Below are 21330 nucleotides of genomic sequence, written 5' to 3' on the forward strand. Positions count from 1 at the left end.
ACACCCGAGCTATGATTCATCTGAATACAGCGTGCTTGAAATATTTATTATCCCTTTTCTCAAATTTAACTTATAGTAATTGGTTAGTTAAAGAGAAGGGATTTGGTTTGAAGATCACTTCTTTATGAAACTCGCCAAAAACGAACTTGTATTCAAACACGTGTTTGGTTTTATCATATAAATTTTTCTATTTTTTCTGTTTAGGCTCAAACTATGTATTTCATTATTGATTTGTATCGCAATAAAATAACATAGGGTATAACTATTTCATTTAACTGGTGCAAAGACAAACAATTTTGCTATCCACCTGTGAAACCTATGGAGCAGTAAAAAAAAATAAATAGTCGAAATGTAAACAAAGTCCACCCAGAAGACTATGGGAGAAGAGAAGGGAAAATGACACTTTTGTAAATTTTACGGTTTTCTGTCATCGGGATTGTGGAAGTCAAACAAATATACGGGAAGTCTGGGCCAATTTCTTCTTCGCAAGCTTTCCTGTACTTTATGAATAGATTTCATCATTTTCATTTGATGTTGAGGCTCCAGAAAGAATCTATATATTTAGAAAGAAAATTTGAAATAAAATTTTGCATCTTTTTTTTATTTTTTATTATTTTAACGTTATTTTTTGAGAAAATTAATGTCGAAAACGGGAACGCATCATATTGTTTTTTTTTTTAATCCCACTTTATTTTGAAATTATTCATTGGAAAACTAATAATTTACGACATCAAGGATTGCACAGTTCAATTTTCCAGGAAGATTCCGGCCAGGGCGGACCAGGGTTTACGAAGATTCTGGGAGTTGAAAACCACCCGGGTCAAACAAAGAGATGTAAAGAACAAGATGCGTTCCGAGTGCAGGTGATGCCTTATCGCGATTTCGAATCAAAATTTCACTCCAAATCTTGTTTCATTGAGTCGTGGACTCATTGTTATAAATGAACTTGCCTTGGATTATTCAAGCGTTTGTGATCCGTGCGATTTCGATGTTTAATGGTGCACTTCAATCTTTCACGGTCCACTGGAAAAAAACTTATTGCATGAAGAAGTCTTTCAATCTCAACATCCGCATTGCTACCAAGCAATTTCTCATAAAAGATTACAGTGCCCTTTTCTATTTGCTCTATCCAGCGGATTGCATGATCTGCCCATACGTAGGCAACGAAATCTATTGTTTCATCCCATGATGGACCCGTGAACGCTTCTGGTGGGGCAATACCTACTTTTCCACTGTATGCCCAATTACGGAAGGTGAAAACAACATCCATTGGGTTTCTCAGAAGCAGGACACCGCGTCTGTCGTACTGTTGGTGTATTAGTCCTCCTAAACCCTGGTTAAATTATTTTTTGTTAGCACATATAACATAAACCTAGTGTGTAATTTACTGCATAGTAGCACTTTAGTAGGGGAGAGTTGGCATATTTTACGCTTTTTTTTAGTTTTTAAGCCCTCACTTCTTTATTTCTCAATATTTTTTATTCCCGCAGGGCTAAAAAAAGAGGAAAAATTCAGCTGCAAAGGCTTATTTTTCGATTAAGACAAATGTCTTTGCTTAAAAGCAAATGCGGTTTGAAAATGGGGGGTGTGTTGAGTCGGTGGGCAAATTGCTCGGGTAAAAGGAGTAGAATTTTGAACAAAACTGATTATATTTAAAGGAATTTATAAGTTAACAACTTTGCTTTTCAACTCTCTTAAAGTCGTTGTCGTGAAAAATTTGACAATAGCTTGTCGATTGCACTTATAAGATACACAGTCGTCATCGTCGTCGAGAAAACGGCCGAAAAATACTGCCAAAGGCTGTTCTCCGCCATTTTGTAGTTAATACGATACACTTTCTATTTGTAATTTGGTGTGAGCTTACTACCGCCTTCTCTTGCTTTGAAGAGTTGCATTTTTCGTACCCTTTCCTTTACTTGCGTTGAAAAAAGAGGGAACGAAGGCCAACTTCATCCCTCGTTCTCTTACTCCCCATTAGAACTTTGGCATGCATGTGATCCTCTATTCACCTACCCCTTTTCTAACCCCATTCTCCAAAAATATTTGTAAATTCCTATTGTCGTATTTTTAATTCGGATATGATCTTTGTTTTGAATTGGTAGGGAAGAGTGGGATTATGTGACGTAAGGGTCGGTTGGCTTAATTGATTTTTTGATTAGTTAGTATTGACAAAAATGTTGAAAGAAATTAGGAGTTGTAGATGTTAATAATGCGCATTTTAAAACAAAATTTAATGGAAGTACAACACGAAAATAAGTACTATAATAATAATAGTGTTTTATTGATAAAAATGATAAAACCTCACGATGAAGCAATTGAAAATAGTGCCAAAGCCCGTTATTAAGAGTTGCTTCATGATCCTTATCCATAATGGTACAGCCACATCGTGGATCATCCGTTACAATGCGACTTCCTTAATGAATAACATAAAATTAAAAAGGAATGTAGCAGTCTCCAGATATTAGGGGAGAGTGAGGCGAATGGGCAGTATTTCTGATCTGATAAAACAAAAATTGGGTGGGGAAACTGAGGCAAGTAGGTAGCTGAGTAAGTTGGCAGCCCCGTTTTACGTCCTCTTGCGATAGAGATATTAAATTTAAAAAAATACCAGTTATGGTAAAAATTAATTCGAATCTTTTAAAAAAAATTATTTAAATAATCCCAGTCGTTTGGGAAATGAAAATAAAATAGTTTTGAGACCTGGAAATCGTGCCGTTTATTTCGTTATATTTTCTATTCTGTGAGCTTCCAAACTAACTATAATTTTTGTAAAAATTATATTAGTGTAATTCTTAAAGGAAATTCAATCATTTTTTCAAAATAGCCTACTTTTATTTTTATGAACCCATATCATTGGTTCTTAACTTAGAATCATAATCTTACAAAGAACACTGTTTTCGTTTCCTCCATACTGTACAAGTTTGCATCCCATAAAATACTTAAAAAACTATTTTTTATATACGTAGTACAAAAATTAAATTAAACATGTTGAACAAATTCTAAATAAAAAAATCTTTTCAAATATGAATAAAAAAATTAGCTAATCCTAATGCTAATGACTACATACACAAACATTCGTCGCATTCCGACGAAAACTGTATTTTTGGGAATGCCGAGAAAAACACCCTTTTCCATAAGGTTCTCTCGTGCGATCCCAAACTTTAGGTAGGTAAAAAATGTTGAACAGGAAAACTTATTAGGTTTAGGTACCTTTTTTATTGCAATACCCTTATTTATAAAGTTTTTACAATAATTTAAGTATATTTGACATATTAAGTATGAAAATTTGAAAATTAAGTTCAATGTCTTCATTTAATTACCTACGACCATACTAAAAAGTTTCAGCACCTAAAATGTACTGAAAACCACCTTATTTAAGTATTTTACCGCTGCTGGACGTATTTCTGAAAAAATTGTTGATTGTTGTGCTATTTACTGAAAATAGGGAGTGCAAGTAGCGTAAATACATACTTTTTGATTTAACAGGTGAGGGATCACCTTCATATACTGATCCTGTGTAAATTCCAGTGACTCCTTCGATTAGTTGTCTTGTCCATGTGATCCCGCTTCCCGGGAAGGAGGTCAATGGCCAATTTAATAGAGTGTCTCTTTCTGCCAACTATTTTTTCATAAGTAGGTGTTATCCAAGAAAATAAAAAAAAATATTTTTATTTATAATTGATTTCTGTACAACTTCTTCCGCCGCATAATTAAAAGCCAAAAAGCAGATTAAAAGTATATGAATTGCTATTTTCACCACTTTTTCAACGTTGGGTAATGTAGGTGAGGTTGAGATACATTTCAGCGCGCGGCAGCATACTTATATGTTAGTAATATTAAGTACGAAAAATGCTATCCTGGCTGTGTTAGTAGAATAGAAATCCTACTTAATTTGCTATTTTCCTTTAATTAATTTTACCATTCATGTAACTCATGTTAATTGGGAATAAAACCTAAACTATAGAGGAGAGTCGGCATAGTTGGCGCTTTTTTAGTTTAAGAGCCCCCACTTCTTTATTTCTCAATATTTTTTATCCCCGCTAGGCTTTTAAAAGGAGGAAAAAATTAGCTATCACAGGCGTATTTTTAGTTTATGTTAAATCTCTTTGTTTATAACCAAAAGCGCTTTGAAAATGAAGTGAGGTGTGTTTAGTCGCGGGGCACATTGCTGATATAAGCGGGGTAGAATGGCCCATGTTATTCTTATGAGCTAAAAGAACAACTGTCGATGGCGTCATCAACTAAATTTTCCAAAAGTTTTTCCCTCCTGTCTCTTACCCAGCAACACAATTCGCCCCGAGAAAAATCGGCTTCGTTAATCTTGCGTTTTAAACCAATAGTCTGATCAATAAAAAAAATAAAAATTGTTTTCTGAAAGTGGAAATAAATTCATTTTATAAACTTATTTTTCCGAAATTTTAGGTAAACTAGGGAAGTCTACAAAAGAAAAAAGAAAACGAAATGGACGACACGATTAAGTGCCAAAAATTTATTTTATTTGTTGTTCCCATACTATTAAAACTACTTCAGTAATTTCTTTTAAAGATGCATATTAGTAAAGACCATAACAGGTTACTTTTAAAATGCAATCCCTCGGTCGCAAGAGGACGAAAAACAGTGGGTGCCAACTAACACACTACCCTACTTGCCCCGCTCTCACGTACTATTCTGAAATTTTCCCGTTTTTAGAACATTATTAACTTTTTACATTTTTCTATTTTAATGAAGTTACCGAAAAATAGCATCTTTTCGGTAGCTTTTTAAAACCAGTTTTGGGATTTCCCAAATAATTTTTTAAGTGTTTTTAGGAATTAAACTTATTATTCAGTCAAAAGTATGTCACTTAAGGTTTAGAAAATTCAAATATTCGCGATTGGAAGCACATAAATGTAAAAAATATATCAAAATTAGAGCAAAAAAACATTATTTTCACTACCCCTTGAAAAAGTGATATAGTAATCCCCATATTTTAAGTCAAAAATATTTAAAAAATACAGAAAAAATTAAAAAATATATAAAAAAATATATTTTTAATTCGCACACCCGAATATCGAGTGGACAACCACTCGCAGTTGTACTTTTATACATGAGTCATGCAACTGAAATTTTAATTTGGCAATAAATTTAAAATATACTACATTCTGAAATTTCCAAATTGTTATGAAATGAAATGAAACGCTGCCAATTTTTCACATTTCACTATTTCAATCTATTCTATAGAATAGATCTTAAAATACTCAGTTAAATGAATTAAATATGATTGCTGCAGTATTCCAATCTTTTTTAAAACAGGGAATAGCTTAGATATATAGGTTTTATTTTAAAATTATTGTTTAGATTGAGTAATTTGATTCTAAAAAAAGAAGCAAAAAATTGATTCCCCCCCCCCTCATTTCCACACCCACCGCATTTTTCTCTGTTAAACAAAGAAAACGCGCGTCTATGAGAAAGCGACAACTTGGCTGGCAAAAAAATCAAATTTGTTTTAAATTTACAATTCACTACAATAAATATGACGCGAAAAATCTGAAAATGAAGCCCGTTTAAAGCTTATGAAGCTCTCAATTTCAGAGTTTTCCGCGTCTTCCTAGCTTAACCCGTTCTATGGTTATCCCCCTTTAAAGTACCATAGCTGCATATATAGCTACGGAGGGTCCCCAAAAGTAGGGCTCGTTAAAAAACTTACCCTTCCCTTGATCGGAAATATCTTTTAAAAAATTAGCTTTATCCTAACCATAATGGTTACGGCAAAAAAAAATTCGTCGCGTTCCGACGAAAATTGGATTTTTGGGAACGCCGAGAAAAATGCCTTTTGCCATAAGCTTCTCTCAAGGTTTTGTGACTCGAGCCAGCGGGATTGGGGCACTACCGCGGCTGCGAGAGGAGTGCTGAATATCCTCACGGCTAAAGAGCAGAGCCCGCGCTGCATAAGCAACGTTACCTTACGGGTTGCTAGTCGACGGGCATCGAATTGTCTAGAAGCATCGAATAGTTGATAAGCATTTTTTTTTACTAGGCGCAGTTCTTGACAAAGTACTGCCAGAATGTATTGACAGTATATAAGAGTATAGCGTTAAATACATCGGAGGCATAGAGCATCAGCTCAAGAATAAAATATAAACGATATAAAATATAGCAAGATGGGAAAGGGAAACCAAGCCTTTCTACTCCACACTGGATAGGCAGCACATCCGCGAACTCCAGATGGCTTTGATTTTTTTTATTCTACCCGGCTTGGTTGAACCTTCAAGGTTGTAAGACAACGGCCGCCGGTACAGCCTCATACCATCGCGGAGAGCGGAGAGCGCAGTTGCATTGGGTAAAATTTAACTAGCTGAGAAGGGGAGATCGGAAAATAAAGAAGGAAATACAGTTTCTCAAGCCCTGCCGCCCATGAGTGTGCGGGAGGGTAGAAATATGAATCCAAGCCGCGTTGAGAAATGCTCGTTGCATTCTGGGATCTCCTATGAATGTCTTAGTGCCCAGAATGACACACGAGGGTCACAACCAGCGAATAAAATTAAAACCACAAAAAAGCCTATAAGAACAAGAGGGCAGACGATCTAAAATTCTGCAATACGTGGGTCAACTCAAGAAAAGCCCCAGCAGAGACGTATTGTTTGATGAATAAAAAGACACATGGCTTCCCCTACAGCGCGATTAGCCGGGATTGATGAGAGAGTAGTGGCCAATTAATATAGCAGCTACTTCAGGCAGCGCGGAAAAGAGAGAGGTGAAGCGAGAAACGAGGGCAGTTAAATAAAATATGTTCTATAGATTCAAGGGGAGAACCACACCCACAGGCAGGAGAGTCCTTAAAATCAAAGCGTAGCGAAGCAAAGTTGGGAGTTAAGAAATTAATGCCAAGAAAAAATTTGGACAACCCGTTAGGAAAAGTGTTGCTTTAGGATTGTCGCTGCCGACTTTAAACGAGAAAAGAAAACCCTGGTGTTGGCACTGGCCGAGCTGCTGGTCAACTCATGAACCCAGATGGACGAAACGGACAGTCTGATTTCAGACTTCATGGCCTCTTTCGAGTTTCGCAGAAGCGCTGAGGAAATGCACTAGGGGCCTCTGAGTTTTGCAGCCGCATTGCCTCGGCCAAACCAGGGTTTGTTTGAGGAAGGAAGGCAAGTAAAGAGTGATTTTTTTTCCGTAATGACTAGTCGATAAGACGATACAAGTCGATAAGCATCGCCATCTACTACTAAAAAAGTGACAGCGCAATTCCTCCATACTTATAGACTAGTCTTCTGCGACCAACCTTGAATCATCACGTAATAATCCATGAAATATTTTCTTTCTGCAAGTTACTCTACTGATATTTACATTTTCAGTAGTTTTCAGTTATCATTTGAATTTATAATGATTTTATTGCCATACTTCGTTGACACGTATAAATCAATAATCAGCATTTATTTATCACTAAGAAATCATTCCAATGATTAATACATGATTTTTCAATTAGCCACTTTTGATTTTATAATGATTTTTATACAGTGATTGCTAATCATTTTTATAGTTATTCTCAGTTCATATCACTGAACTCTCCTCGGATCTAAGTGATATTTCAGTGATTTAAGTACAGTGAACTATGAAACAAGTACAATGAAATATGGCGGTGAAATCATTAAATAAAATCAAGGGTTTATTGAAAATAATTTCGAATGTATATATCAGTAGAGAATCGGGAGTTAATCAATAAAAAAATATTTCAGCAATTTTTTCGTGATAATTTACTGATAAATTCAATGTCTTTTTAAGTATAATCACTGTAAAATCGTTTCATTTTATTTTTTAGTGTTAACTGTATGATTTTTTTCGGGTTCGGTTTTAATTTCTATCTGCTACTGGAGTTTTCAATAACAAAAATGTCTTTATTGGACTCTATATTATATATATCTATGGATATATTTCTAGTATTTTTCTAAGGGATATTTCATGATTTGTTGAAAGATTTTTTTATAACTTTAAAAACAAAATACATTTCCTAAGTTTGATAAAATTGGTTGACATTGGGTTCGAACATTCAACCTTCATTGTTGTAATCTAGTACGATATCCGCTACATTATCTTATAACATTAAAAATTTACATTGCTAAATAAATAGAATTAATATTATTTATAGATTCTTCAACTGAATAGACTTGTCGAAAGTCCAAATGTCATAGGTAATTGGTTATAGAGAGTGGAGAGTGGATGCTAATCAAAGTTGTAATGGTAAAAGTCTTGTAACAAGAATTTCTTCCCGTGCTTCCATTAATTCTGGTAGATGTCAGGTAAATAAGTTGTATAACATATTGTTTAAAGTAAAATATAATTAACGTTCGGATCCATGTATAGAATATAACATTGTTCTCGAAAAAGGAGAATGAGGGTTCGGAAAACCGACAGTAGAATTTAAAAACTGGAAAAGAGCGAAAGAAGACTAGAATAATAGAATTGAGCTTTTAATTTTTTTAAGGCATTGGATAAAAATTAAAAAATCAATCAATAAAAAAGCAATGGAAATTTCACATAAAATCAGTCAAAAGAAAAGGGAAATATTATCAGAAAATCAATGAAAAACCATTCATTTTATCAGTAATAAATTTGTGCTTAGTCAATGATAATCATGTCCTAATTTTTATGGCAAAATGATTGGAAAATTAATCAAGCTAATATCCTTGAATTATCAGGTATTAATCAAAGGGGCGTTTTCATACGGATACCTTCATTTAATTTTGCCCCAAAGTGGACTAGTCTATTTATGAGTGGGTACCCACACTTTTTAGTTTTTGACTGACATTTCCAAACTTGAAAGTGTGATTAAGTGTGGGTAATTTTTTTACTATGTATGAATGTTGTTTGTTTGTGATTTATAACGAATAATTTCATACCGATGTATTGTTGGGTACATGCTACCTCTAAAAAACAGTAAAACGGTAGAAATTCTTACCGTCTAATCGGTAGCGTTTCCTACCGCAAAACCATAGATTTTTCTTCGACTTCGCGCATACCACCCCACATTACTAACATGTTCTTAGTCTCATTCAATCACCTTAACCCTTAAATTTTAAAATAGTCTATCATTTTTTTTCAATAAACCATAGAAATTTCAGTTTTAAGAAGGATAATGTATCATTCATAATCATCGATAATGTATCATAATGTATCATTCAGTATGAAATTTGACCATCTAGTGAGGAATTCAAGGCAGTGAAATTGATTTGATGTATTTTTAGCTTGCTGAAATGGATTAAATTGGTTTAAAGTTGCTTCGTGGGTTAAGATTTAAAATTTGAATAAATTCATCGTCATAAATTGTGACGACCTCGCTTGGATTAAGATTCTATTATTATGTTTTGTAATTAATTAATCCGTCAAAAATATTAAAGATTCTTTAAACATTCTCCTGGTCTGTTTTTTTTATATTTAGTTTTTAGTTTGAGATATCTTAATTGAGATATCTTAAATAATAGTTTCCTCAACACTTATTTTCAATGGGTAAACTAGCATGGCAACACAGATGCGCCCATCATATATCTAAGAAGAAGGCGTGAAAATAATGGGTTTACCTGGACAACAAAATGTTCACATTCTGGGTCTCCCTCCCACGGATAACTTGGATTTCGATCATATTTTTCAGTAAAATCTCGTCCAGTTAGTACAATTTTAAGAGAAAGATAATTCCAAAGAAACGTACAAACCATCACACCACAAAGAAAAATAACTATTTGTACTTTTGGCGTATTCCTCATTCTGTTGAGCCCAAAAAACTGGAAATCAAAATCACACAAAACACTTTTCAATGCAACAGCATACTTAAATAGAATGACAATCTATTCAGAGCAGAGTATTTTGCATTCAACTTTCTCTCTTGAGTGTACTGTAGTGTTTCCAGGGGTCTATGTAATGGAGGTATACAGAACAAATAAACATGAAAGATTTTATGCCTCGGTGGGTTGCATTTGCTATGATAAGAGAACAAAATTAATTTCTGTATGTTTTTTATACACACAGTTTTCAGGAAATATTCTAACCCTCTTCGACGGATATTCTTGGCTAATACTCTTGCTTAGAATAGGTTTAAACCTATTCGGAATCATCGAATACCCTTAGAACAACCCTATGTTAATTCGTATACCCTTATTCCAATGGAATACCTGGGTTTTAGACAATCGGATTTCAGTTAAAAAGCCTTCCCATATACTAATTCGAATATCAGGGTATTCGAGTGTTTATCAGCTTTTGGTAATCGTTTACTGTTAAAGAAAACCTTGACGATTATCAGAAAAATAATCCCCGAAAAACGGGAATCCAAATTCGTTTATTTTTATGACAAAAAAGGCAGTGGAGGGTAGGGGAGAGTGAGACGACGCGACCGGCTCACTTTTTTTTTAGCTTATAATTCTCTTATTTTGTAATGCATTGAGTTCCACCAAGTCTTAAAAAAAGAAAATAATTCAACCTTTCACTGGTATTTTTTTCAAACTGATCAAGTTATATCTATGTAAGGTATTTTAAGATTAAAAAACAAAATATTAAGAAGCATGTGACCCACAGATACGGGGCCAGTTGCTCACATGGCCGGGGTCTCTTGGCACATGTATTTCTTACGGGAAAAACCGTTGACTGACAGTGAAAACTCAAAATTTAAAAAATTACACAATATTACAAAGCACCAACTGAATATCAATAAAAAAGGTGAAATAAGTATGGTAATTGACTAAAAACACGAAGAAAGTCGAACACAAATAATTTTACTGCTGTCATAAATGCAACTTTATACAAGCCAAATAGCCCCAACGTTGTGTGGCCAATGCGCCCCCAACAAAGGGTTCTTAGTATATTTTTTAATATCTCTTATTTAAACTATTGTAATTATAAAACAAACTAAACAGGCTTGAAGAGAAGATAACGTAGAATATTTTCCGTATTTTTTATATTTTTTAAGTAATCGGGAAAGCTGATAATTGATTCGAAAGTCAAGGTAGGACGACACAATTTTAAGACAAACGTTTATTTAATTTTTATTCCTCGAACATTCCTCCTTATGCAATGAAATTTGGTTTTAAGATGCGCATTACTAAAATTTAAATCTCCTGAATTTTCAATATTTTATTGCAATTCTAACCCATAAAGAAATCAATTGAGCAAACCAACCCGAACGCCAGAACGCTCCACTCTCCCATACTACCTTTTTTCTACCTTGCCCCTCCTCTGCCATTACTATTTTGGTAGGCAAATGGTAATCTATTCTACTTTAAATTTGATCCGAATGAATGAAAACGCGAATTTATTCTTGATGAAATGAAGCTGAATAGCTTTAAATGTATTAATATGGATAGCTAATAACGTATACATTATAGAAACAGGGTAGAACAGCAAATTAGGACACGGCCCGCTAAAACGCGAACTGGGACACAAACGACGAATTTTCTTTAAGTAAAATACAAAAAATAGAGGTTTATTAAGAAATATTATGGATTAATTTTAAAATATATGGAAGGATACGCAATCAAGCAAAAGGATATATTTTAACGGTACAACCCAAATATTCTTTCCTAGTCGTTTACGTATAAGGATTATTTTTGTTATATAACCAAAAAGTAGTTTGTTTTGAATATGACGGACAATGTTTATAGAGAAAATTACCCTGTCAACCCTGCCAAGTCAACTGGCTCGAAATTATCTCTGAAATTGAATTTTTTTAGTAATTGAAATATGTGTATAATTATCAAAATAAATTAAATCGTTAGAAAGATGAAAAAATGAAAAACTGGAATAAAATATTTTTATAATTTAAATTGTATTCATAAGTCATAAGTTCTAAAAATAAGAACAGAGTAAACAACAAAATTTTAAGACGCGAAAAACTTTTTATTTTTTATTCCTACTCTGCGGTGCAGATTTAGATTTTTATTATTTTTATTTTGTTTACATCTTATCGAATTATGATGAGGTGTGCCAGCTTAAGCGCATGGCAACTAACCCAACTCTCCCCTACGAGTAAAATTTTTAACTAATGGTTAAGTATATAAACTAATGATAAGCATCCATTACTCCAAAGTACTGTTTCTGTTAAAATACTCCAAGTTAAAAAAATGCCAAAACGATCATGTTTTTGGTTTTAAGTTCGTAAAAAAGCAAAAGTAAGTACTCTTCGTGTTTTGGATGGATTATGTTCTATACACAACTGTACGAGGTCCATTGTCGTCTACTTTTAAGCCACCACCCACTAAAAGGTGGATAAATAAACAAAAGGTATCAACATTTAAAACCACGACTTTATATATTCTATTAAATGTAGTCAAGCCATGGCAACCCGCTTAATCAGCCGGCGAATTTCGAGAATTCCTACTACATTCGTCTGGCGAACCTTGCTCTTTGGTTCACTTAGTTTCGTTTATTTTTACTGTATGACGATCTGGAATAAGCTTATTTTTGAGGAATATCGTGCTTCAACTATTCATCAAATTATTCGCAAAAGTCCAGAAGTCAACAGTTTACGAAAAAATGAAAAAGTGGGAATATTTAACGAAAGTTTGAAATCTATTACCCACTACTCGCCTATTAATAGTGACAATTCATCAAAAGAATTGTGTCCCCTTTGGTCACCTTTATTAGGTAACATGAATTATGTTTAAAGTAAATAACTACTGCACTGTTAAAGAAGGTATATCTCAATTATTATAGCTGATTCATTTTTTCATTTTGTTTTCATTTTATTATTTCACGGTTTTTTTAAAAGAAATATCTGTTGAAATAAATCGTAGTTTTAGCTTTTAAGTTATATCTGCGGGTAAATTATTTCTTAAGAATAAAAAATAAAAGGTTTAAATTAATACTTTTGAGCCTTTAGGCCCCAATGGTGGCTTAAGGTTATCACTCCGGCTTTCTCTGCTTCGATCACACTTTTAACTGGAGTGTCAGTAATAACTGCAGAAGTTCTCTTCCGGCACCCATTATTCTTTGGAGCTGTGGGGGACCCAGCTTTTGAAAATAGTCGTAGCTCTTCAAGTATGAATATCGGCGGTGTAGATGAACAAGAAGATGTTGGGCTGGAAATAGGAGTAGCAAATTTTAAACTTTGATGGCTTCTACAATGCTCCTTGTCAGAATTCGCAGAATTTTCTTTAACTTGAGGCTCCACAGCCATATTTTCAACTTGCCTGCCTTTACAAAAGCTCAACTTTGTCCGGGAAATGTCCAATGGAATGAAAAAGGGTTTGTCGAACGGTGGCAGCTATGTCACCGAAAGATACAGTTATGTCGATTCTATCAGTAACAAAAATGTGGTCGTTTTCGACCTTTGAATGGAATCCTTCGTGATCAAATGGGACGATTCCGACCTGTCGAAAACCAGCTGTTATGTTGATAGGGTTAACGGCTAGAGGATGCAATTTTCTAACGATTCCAGAAATGTCATAAATGGACATATATTTGTCAGGATTGTTAATCATCAATGCTGAATCAGCGCTGCTCTTGAACTTCTTCATTGGGCCTTATACCGATACATCCAGTTGTTGTAGCCTATGAGAGCAGTAAGCGGAGAATGGCAGAAAGTGAACGTGGTTTTCTTTTGCGATGTTCAACGCGTCGATGGACATGTGTGAAGAGTGATTGTCAAGAAGCAACATAGCTGGTCTTTCATTGCATGGACGAACGAACTGAAACAAATTTTTCTTATACAGTCATCCGTGAAATTGTCTTTAGCAGGCAAATGGCTCTCTCTGCTTTAAGTTAAATTTGACAGAAGGGATACTACGGTGCCTACCGTACCTCCAGTATATTACGCCTTTTTCACTTTTTTGTAGGTAAAGGAAGAGAAGAATAGAAAGAAAAAGAGACGTAGAAGACCCCTCTCCTTTTCTTATATTGTCTTCGTAAAATAATAATTGTCTGATATAAAGAGTGGTAATATTGTTCCACTTGGATAAAATTGTTGCCTATATTCCAACCCAACCACAAACTCGTTCAAATGAGTGCTACTTATTCGAGACGGAAAAACCACTTTTAAGTTGAGGAACGCTTCTAACATAGTCGTAACGTTCATCAAAAGCAATCCATTACTGTAGCCAGATTACTTGGGAATATTTTCTCCATCAGGGAGAGTGGAGCTAGTTTGCGTCTGAGTAAGTTCACAAAAACATTGACAAAAATTCACAAAAGAAAGGAAATAAAAACCAAAAATAATAAGTATTTTTAAAATTAATTTTGGAGTGAAAGTAAGTAGAACCTATGGTCAGTATTTCCGTCACCATAACCAAGATAATAGCGACTAGATCCTTATAAATTTATAAATGTACCTAATCTAACTTAACCCAACCTCATGAACCTATAAGTTCTTGCGTTTCACGAAAAAAGCGATTTTTTATGTGTCTGTATTGCTTTAGTTTTAGTGACGGAAATACATTTTTTAGGTTCTACTGTCCTCCAATATCAATTCATTCTAAACTATAATTTTTAATTTGTTTTCTGGCTTTCTTTAAAAAAAATTTTATGTTCATTTTTTCTAATGCTATAATAATTTGGTAATTCTGACCACCGTTCTACTGTCTTCTGGTAGAAGTGGCGCGTCTACCCCGTTGATTTTTTATTCTATGGACTTCTTTAATTAACTAAATATTTAATAAATGTGTGTTTTTAAAAGGATTTTTTTTTCCTTTTTTAGAAATTTATTTATTTAATCTAATTATCCAAGTTATTGATTGAAAACATACAGTACCCACCACAGATATTGGATCACCCCCCCCCCTCAAATTTTGTCGTGTTAACCCGCACGAGATAGGCCTTACAGTTTCTCGCGCGGGAATTTTTTAGTAGACTTAGATTGGAGCAACGAGTTGAATTTTTTCATCGGAAAGAAAAATGATTACTGTTTATCCACGATTTTTTATTTAAAAAGGTGAAAGAGTTCTGTATTTTAATGTATCGTTTTTCAATATTCGATCACCCCAAAAATATGTCGGATACCCTGTCTCTACCCACGGAATGGCCTTTGGATATGGGGAAAAAGGAGGATGATTAAACAAAAGAAATCCTTCCGTTTTCCCACCCCCATATCCTAAGGTGTGGGGGAAATAGTGTTAAAATAAAAAAAGCCAAAAAATTCGTAAATTGGTTTCCCGTTCTTTTTCATTTATTCCTTACTGGTAGTCTTAAACAAAATCTTTTTTTTTTGGGAGGGGGGGTTCGATCCGTACAATGCCATGGGGTGATATTGGACTGGTTAAAGGTTAGGCTTTGGGCAAACTCCGCCTCTTGACAAACATTGCCCCGAAAACCTGTCTTTTCTTTCATTATAAGAAATGTTTCGGTAAAAGTCTATTTTACCCGACCAACTTCTTACTTTACTTTACTGATCTAATTCACTTTACCTTACTTAATCTAGATAAGTAACTAAGCGGGAATGAGTCCGAGCGTAGCGAGGAAATACAGGGGTTTTGGGTGGGTATAATAAAGTATAATGAAGCATTAAACCATAATTCATTACACTTTACTATGTTAACCAAAAACAACTATATTTTCACGGTACGCTCGGGCTCATTACCGCTTAGTTACTTATCTAGATTAAGTAAAGTAAAGTGAATTAGATAATTAAAGTAAAAAACCACTTACTTTACTTAAAGGAAATCCAATTGCTGCAATACAAAACGAACATAACAGCACAACTCTATGTCCCTTATTAATGAATCAACATGATTTCTACGAAAAAGCAAATCCAAAATTCTGCAGTTGAGATGGCGAGTTTTGGGTTATACGAACAATCTGTAATACACTTCTGAGTCGTTATTAGCTACAAAAATTCTAGTCAAATTACGCCCGTCTCATTACTGAGATGTTGCACTACCACCGTCAATAATCAAACTAATTCAGGTGTCGTCTGCTACGGAAATTCTCAGACGTTGCATGCATCACAATTTGAGCCATACTTATACTTTTAATATTAAATTTTATTTGATAAGTTTTCCACGCAACACATGTTAAACTTAAATATGAAAGTAAATTTTTATCAATGTGCAGTGTTTTGCAATGAATCGCAGTAAAAATGTTTTTTGTGGGGGGGGAGGGAGACCCCCCCAACCCCCCTTTTTAAATTTTTATCCAGATTGTTCCCCAAAACCTCCAAAACCCACCATTTCAACTTACGCTTTTTACGCTAACTGATTTGTTAAGGAAAAGAGCTAATAAACATCGAAATTTTTCAGCCAAAGTTGAATAAATTATACAATAACGTATAGTGTGTTCATAGTACTATGAACATTACTATATAGTAAAGTAGAATAAATGCAATAACTTTGTATTTTATTTATAGATTTCAGTAAAATAAAAAAAAATCTGTATTCCTGTTGTGTTATACAGTCACCATACTACTTAATTGCTACTGGAGTTGAACCATTGACCTTGGAGTTCGTATACTTAAATACGGATTGCCAAATGACCCCCTAAAATAATAGCACTCGACTAGTGCTATTTATTTTACAAATCACTTGAATAATATACAAATGCATGGCTCCCTCTAGCGGTTTCAATCGGCGGAACGGAATGTATCGATTTTTTCCAAAATGTACGTATTCATATCGATTGATAATCGTTTCCACAAGCAAAATGGTGGAAATGCTGTGGAATTATGGATTGTGGAAAGACGTCTGTTGACCCTATTCACGTCGTTCATGACAGTGTCAGTTCACGCCGTCCGTGAGTGTCAGTTCACGTCGTTCATGGTAAGATCTTGTGTATAGATGCTTGTGTAGATGCTGATCTTCACAGAAAATTATTCAGTCGAGCGGAGCGGCGCTGGCGACGTCGGTCAAATGTCCAACTTCTGGACGCATTTGCAGACACAGGCGGCGGCGGCCGCCTCCTTACGGTTTGACCGATCCATCTCATTCCGCCTCGTCCAGCCGGTCCAACAGCAGGAAAACATGGACCCACATCTTACACCCACATCTACCGTACATCTACCCACATCTACCGTACCCACAATCTTATTCTGTGTCGACAAATGACCAAAAAGTCGAGAAGTTGGACATTTGACAGAAGTTCAACACCGGCGTCGCCAGCGCCGCTCCGCTCGACTGAATAATTTTCTGCCATCTACATAAGCATCTATACACAAGAAGATCTTACCATGAACGGCGTGAACTGATAATCACGGACGGCGTGAACTGACACTCTCATGAACGGCGTGAACAGAGTCATTAGAAGTCTTTCCACAATCCACAATTCGACGGAATTTCCACCATTTCGCTTGTGGAAATGATTATCAATCGATATGAATGTGTACAATCGGGAAAAATCGATACAATCGGTTCCGCCGATTGAAACCGCTAGATGGCGCCACCCAGTTGTATATTATTTAAGGGATTTCTAAAATAAATAGCACTAGTCGAGTGCTATTATTTTAGGGGGTCATTTGGCGTTCCGTACTTAAACGATACCACTACGCTATCACAATTGTTACGGAATTAAAATTTTAAAATACTATTTTTAAAAAATTTAGATATTACTTAACTATTCATTAAGTAAATAAACTAAACTATACAGTGCATGAAGTCATGTTGACCATAGACCATAGTAAAGTATATTATAGCTTATACTTTACTTCAATGTTTATTTATAAAATGTATTTTAAATTGACGGAAGGTATACCAAAAAGCACACCTTTCCCCTTTTTTACATTCATTTGCGCTTTTCCATTCTCTTCTTCCCTTCCTTTCTCTTTTTCATTTTTCCCATCAGAATGAACCAGAATTAGAGGAACAGTGTGCTTCCTAAGCTATATCTTCCATTAAGTTTAATTAAAATGACATAGAGCAGTTTGCCTGCTCAAGAAACTTACAGGCATGAATGTATACCTAGACCCCTTTGTTTTGGGCGCATTGGCCACACAGCGCCATCTCTATTCGGCGTACATGAAATTGCATATGGCCACAGTAAAAATATTTGCATTCGATTTTTTTCTTGTTTTTAATGAACTCTCACATTTATTTAATGTTTTTGATTTATATTCCATTGTCGGATTGCATTATTGTGGTCATTTATTAAATTTCTAGTTTAACTGTCAGTTAACGGTTTTTCCCATAAGAAATATAGTGACCATGAAATTCTGCTGGTTAGAGCAACTGACCCCTGATACGGGTCAGTTTCCTCTTATTTTTTGTTTTTCAATCGTTCAATACCTAACCTATATATTATTTGATCAGTTTGAAAAAATACCAGTGAAAGATGGAATTATTCTATTATTTTAAGAGTTTGTGGAACTATATGGAATAAAAAATTAGAGAATTAGGGCTAATCTTTCAAAAAAAATGAGCCAGTCACCCCGCTCTCCCCTTTTATAGGAATGCGCCCAACGGGCTTTATAAACAATACTTATGAACTTTTCACTGAAGAGTAATTAATTGATACAGTTGGTTGGGTTAACATCTCCTTTGTTGCATCCCGTGCTTGGAAGGAAAAAGAAGATAATTTGAACTCTAAAATGAGAAGTACCGGATTGGATGTTGGTGGCAAGTACAAACCAAGAGACTGTCAATCACGGAACAAGGTTGCCATCATTGTACCGTACAGGAATAGAAAAAATCATTTAAAAATATTTCTGCGCTACATGCACCCATTTCTACAAAGGCAACAACTGGAATACGTTGTAGTTGTAGTTGAACAGTCAGGTTCTATTTTGATTTATGGGTTTTAAGTTTCCGAAAATTTATATTGAAAATAAACTTGAATTAAATTTATGCAGAAGGGCTACCATTTAATCGTGGAATGCTTATGAATATTGGTTTTAAAGAAACTCAACTAAACCATAACTATAAGTGTTTCATTTTTCACGATGTTGACCTTCTCCCTGAAAACGATGGATATCTTTATAGTTGTCCTGAAGAAGGAAGACCTCGACAGATGGCTTTCTCTATGGACATCTACGAATATACGTAAGTTGGAACTAACCTAAACTTATAATTAATGAAATAAAGTCCTCAATGTTTTAAATCTGTAAGTAAATGTATGTGTTATAGTTCCTTATTCTGAAATATTAATTACAGTTTTCAATCATTTACTTTTATTTATGTTTTGTAATGAGATATTTGTATAAAATCAAGTGAGAATTAATTTTACATACGTCATCAAAAGATTTATTTGCATTCTTTTTAGAACTCTTTATTCTTAAAATTTTTAAAATTTATGGTAAATTAAAGAAAGATACCAACTATAATTAATTGAGATATAGGTGTGAAATATGAAATAGCGATATTTCATAATCATACAGTCATAGATAAAACCCCTTTTACTTGTATTGGTGGATATGGTATTAGCCTATGATAGAGATTGAAGTTGGCTAGGGTTATAATTAAAATTATAATTTAAAAATAATTTTTAAAAATATTTTAAAAAATATAAAAAATTAAAAAATTATAATTAAAAAATAATTAAAATTATAGGTTGTCTAAACGAAAATATATTTTAAACAACTTTAATTTATTATCGTTTTTTACGTCCCGTCGATAGATAACAGAATTTTCCATTTCATTCGTTTTTTAATCAAACATCAGTAAAGTCGAAAGTTTTTTATATTTTATATTAGCTAGCTTTTAGCTTAGCTAGTCATATCTTGCTGAAATGTTCAATATTGGTGCGCATGATGGTAAAGAACTGATCATAAACAGCGCAATTAAAAAATATATTGAAACATAATTGTTTTAGAATTCGTTTGCTCAAATCACGAGTGAACAACCCCCGATAATCAGTCGATTGCATTGACGTTCAATTAATTCGCAGCAACTCAACTTAAAATGGCTTTATGACAGAGGACTGATTGCTTAAATATTTCTGGCGTTTTCTTCATCTTTTAATTTCATTTGAACATTAGTTAATGCGGCTTCCTAAAATTAATGATTGCTAGTGGGGGTAGTGGGAATCGATTCGATTGCCTGATTATCGACCATCGTTACCCATAGTTTAAAAAACCATACCTACGCATCATTGTCTGAGGGGTAGGGATGAAGAATGAGAAAATCGAGAAAAAAGGTATCTCAAGTTCCCGTCAACTGGTATTTATATAAACTTTTGAGTGGAGACGTACAAAAAGCATTCATGTTTTTTGTAGAGAGTACGGGAAACTAAGATTAATATACCTATTTCCGTCATAAAGTACTACCATAATATGGAATATTGTTTAACTATATGATTCTGAACTTTCTCATTCTTACTTAGTCTTATTTTGAAATTTACTTATTCCCCTTTTAGTCCCACACCGCTTGCTTATTTTGGAGGCGTAAGCGCATTTTCGGCTAAGGATTTTCAAAAAGTAAATGGATTTTCAAACGTGTTCTGGGGCTGGGGCAACGAGGATGATGATCTGTATCGAAGAATACTCCATAAAAACCTTACTGTAACACGAATGTTTGACGGTGAACAATCATTTGCCGATGTAACTCGTTATACGATGCTTAATCATCGAATAGGTGTTCCTAATCCTGATCGAATTGGGTTATTGTTGGATGGGATTAGTCGAATCGAATCAGACGGTCTTGGTAATCTTTATTATAAGAAAATGTTTTTGAAGTTTAAACCACTGTACACACACATTCTCGTTGAGATAGAAAAATAAAAGTAATGCAACATATGCTCATAAATTTTTTTCATACTGTATTTATCAATGGGTCTGTCAGTGCAGAGAGGAATTTTCCTTGGGTGCCGCCCCCCCTCCAAAAAAAAATATGAAATAAATAGATAATCAATAAACCCGATCTACTAGGAAGTGGCAATACTTCCAAAAGCCTAGGAGACATTAACCTTTTTCAACAAAAACTCCCCCTTTTCCCTTTTTGCTGGGGAAAGTTCCAATTTCCATGGTTCAGCAATCACACGTAGTTGTTGCACAACCCCTCTAAACAATGTCTCACATCTCAATAGTTGAATTTCCCACCCAGTAGATGTCATCACGCGAAAAACTGATTGTACAGGGTAGTTTTCACAGCTGACTTGCTTGCTAGATTTTTCTTAAAATTTATTTGATTAAGGGCGCTATCCACGGCTTCTCTTAGCACCTATTAGTTATTGGCTATAAACGTAAAATTCCCTCCCATCCTTATATTTTTATCCCCCTTACAATTCTTCCTTTTCGTTTCCTTTTCTTCCTTTTTTCCCAAAATTTTCAAAAGATAACCAAGGACTTTTCAGCTGAGGAACTTTCTAACAAAATTTCAATCATCACTTCATGTTTAGATTAAGTTAAAGTAACACTTATTACTGTAGTAACAATACAATTATATCATGCGTTCACATGTTGCATTACATGAGTCTTGGCTAATTGATAGCGAGCTACCATCATACCCATTTTTT

At 34.3% G+C, this 21330-nt stretch overlaps 2 protein-coding genes across 3 annotated transcripts; one reads left to right on the forward strand and one right to left on the reverse strand.

The window, feature by feature from the left end:
• Window positions 1-220: 220 nt before the first annotated feature.
• On the reverse strand, window positions 221-10017 carry LOC124200375 (WSC domain-containing protein 1-like). Of its 2 annotated transcripts, none has more exons than XM_046596593.1 (5): window positions 9558-10017; window positions 3472-3619; window positions 2301-2413; window positions 951-1333; window positions 221-553 (listed from the first exon to the last, which is right to left on the reverse strand). In XM_046596593.1, the coding sequence occupies exons 1-5, from the start codon at window positions 9738-9740 to the stop codon at window positions 415-417; spliced, it is 966 nt and encodes a 321-aa protein (XP_046452549.1). In that variant the 5' UTR covers window positions 9741-10017; the 3' UTR covers window positions 221-414. The 2 variants fall into 2 exon arrangements, with proteins under 2 accessions (XP_046452549.1, XP_046452550.1); XM_046596594.1 differs by having other exon boundaries at window positions 9723-10016.
• A 2253-nt stretch (window positions 10018-12270) lies between these two features.
• Window positions 12271-21066, forward strand: LOC124200360 (beta-1,4-galactosyltransferase 4-like). The gene is made up of 4 exons (XM_046596569.1): window positions 12271-12609; window positions 18399-18656; window positions 18731-18920; window positions 20233-21066. Exons 1-4 carry the CDS (start codon window positions 12300-12302, stop codon window positions 20594-20596), a joined length of 1122 nt encoding a protein of 373 aa, XP_046452525.1. The 5' UTR covers window positions 12271-12299; the 3' UTR covers window positions 20597-21066.
• The last annotated feature ends 264 nt before the right edge of the window (window positions 21067-21330 follow it).

This window comes from Daphnia pulex, chromosome 8 (genome assembly GCF_021134715.1).
Source record: "Daphnia pulex isolate KAP4 chromosome 8, ASM2113471v1".
Taxonomy (NCBI): Eukaryota; Metazoa; Arthropoda; class Branchiopoda; order Diplostraca; family Daphniidae; genus Daphnia; species Daphnia pulex.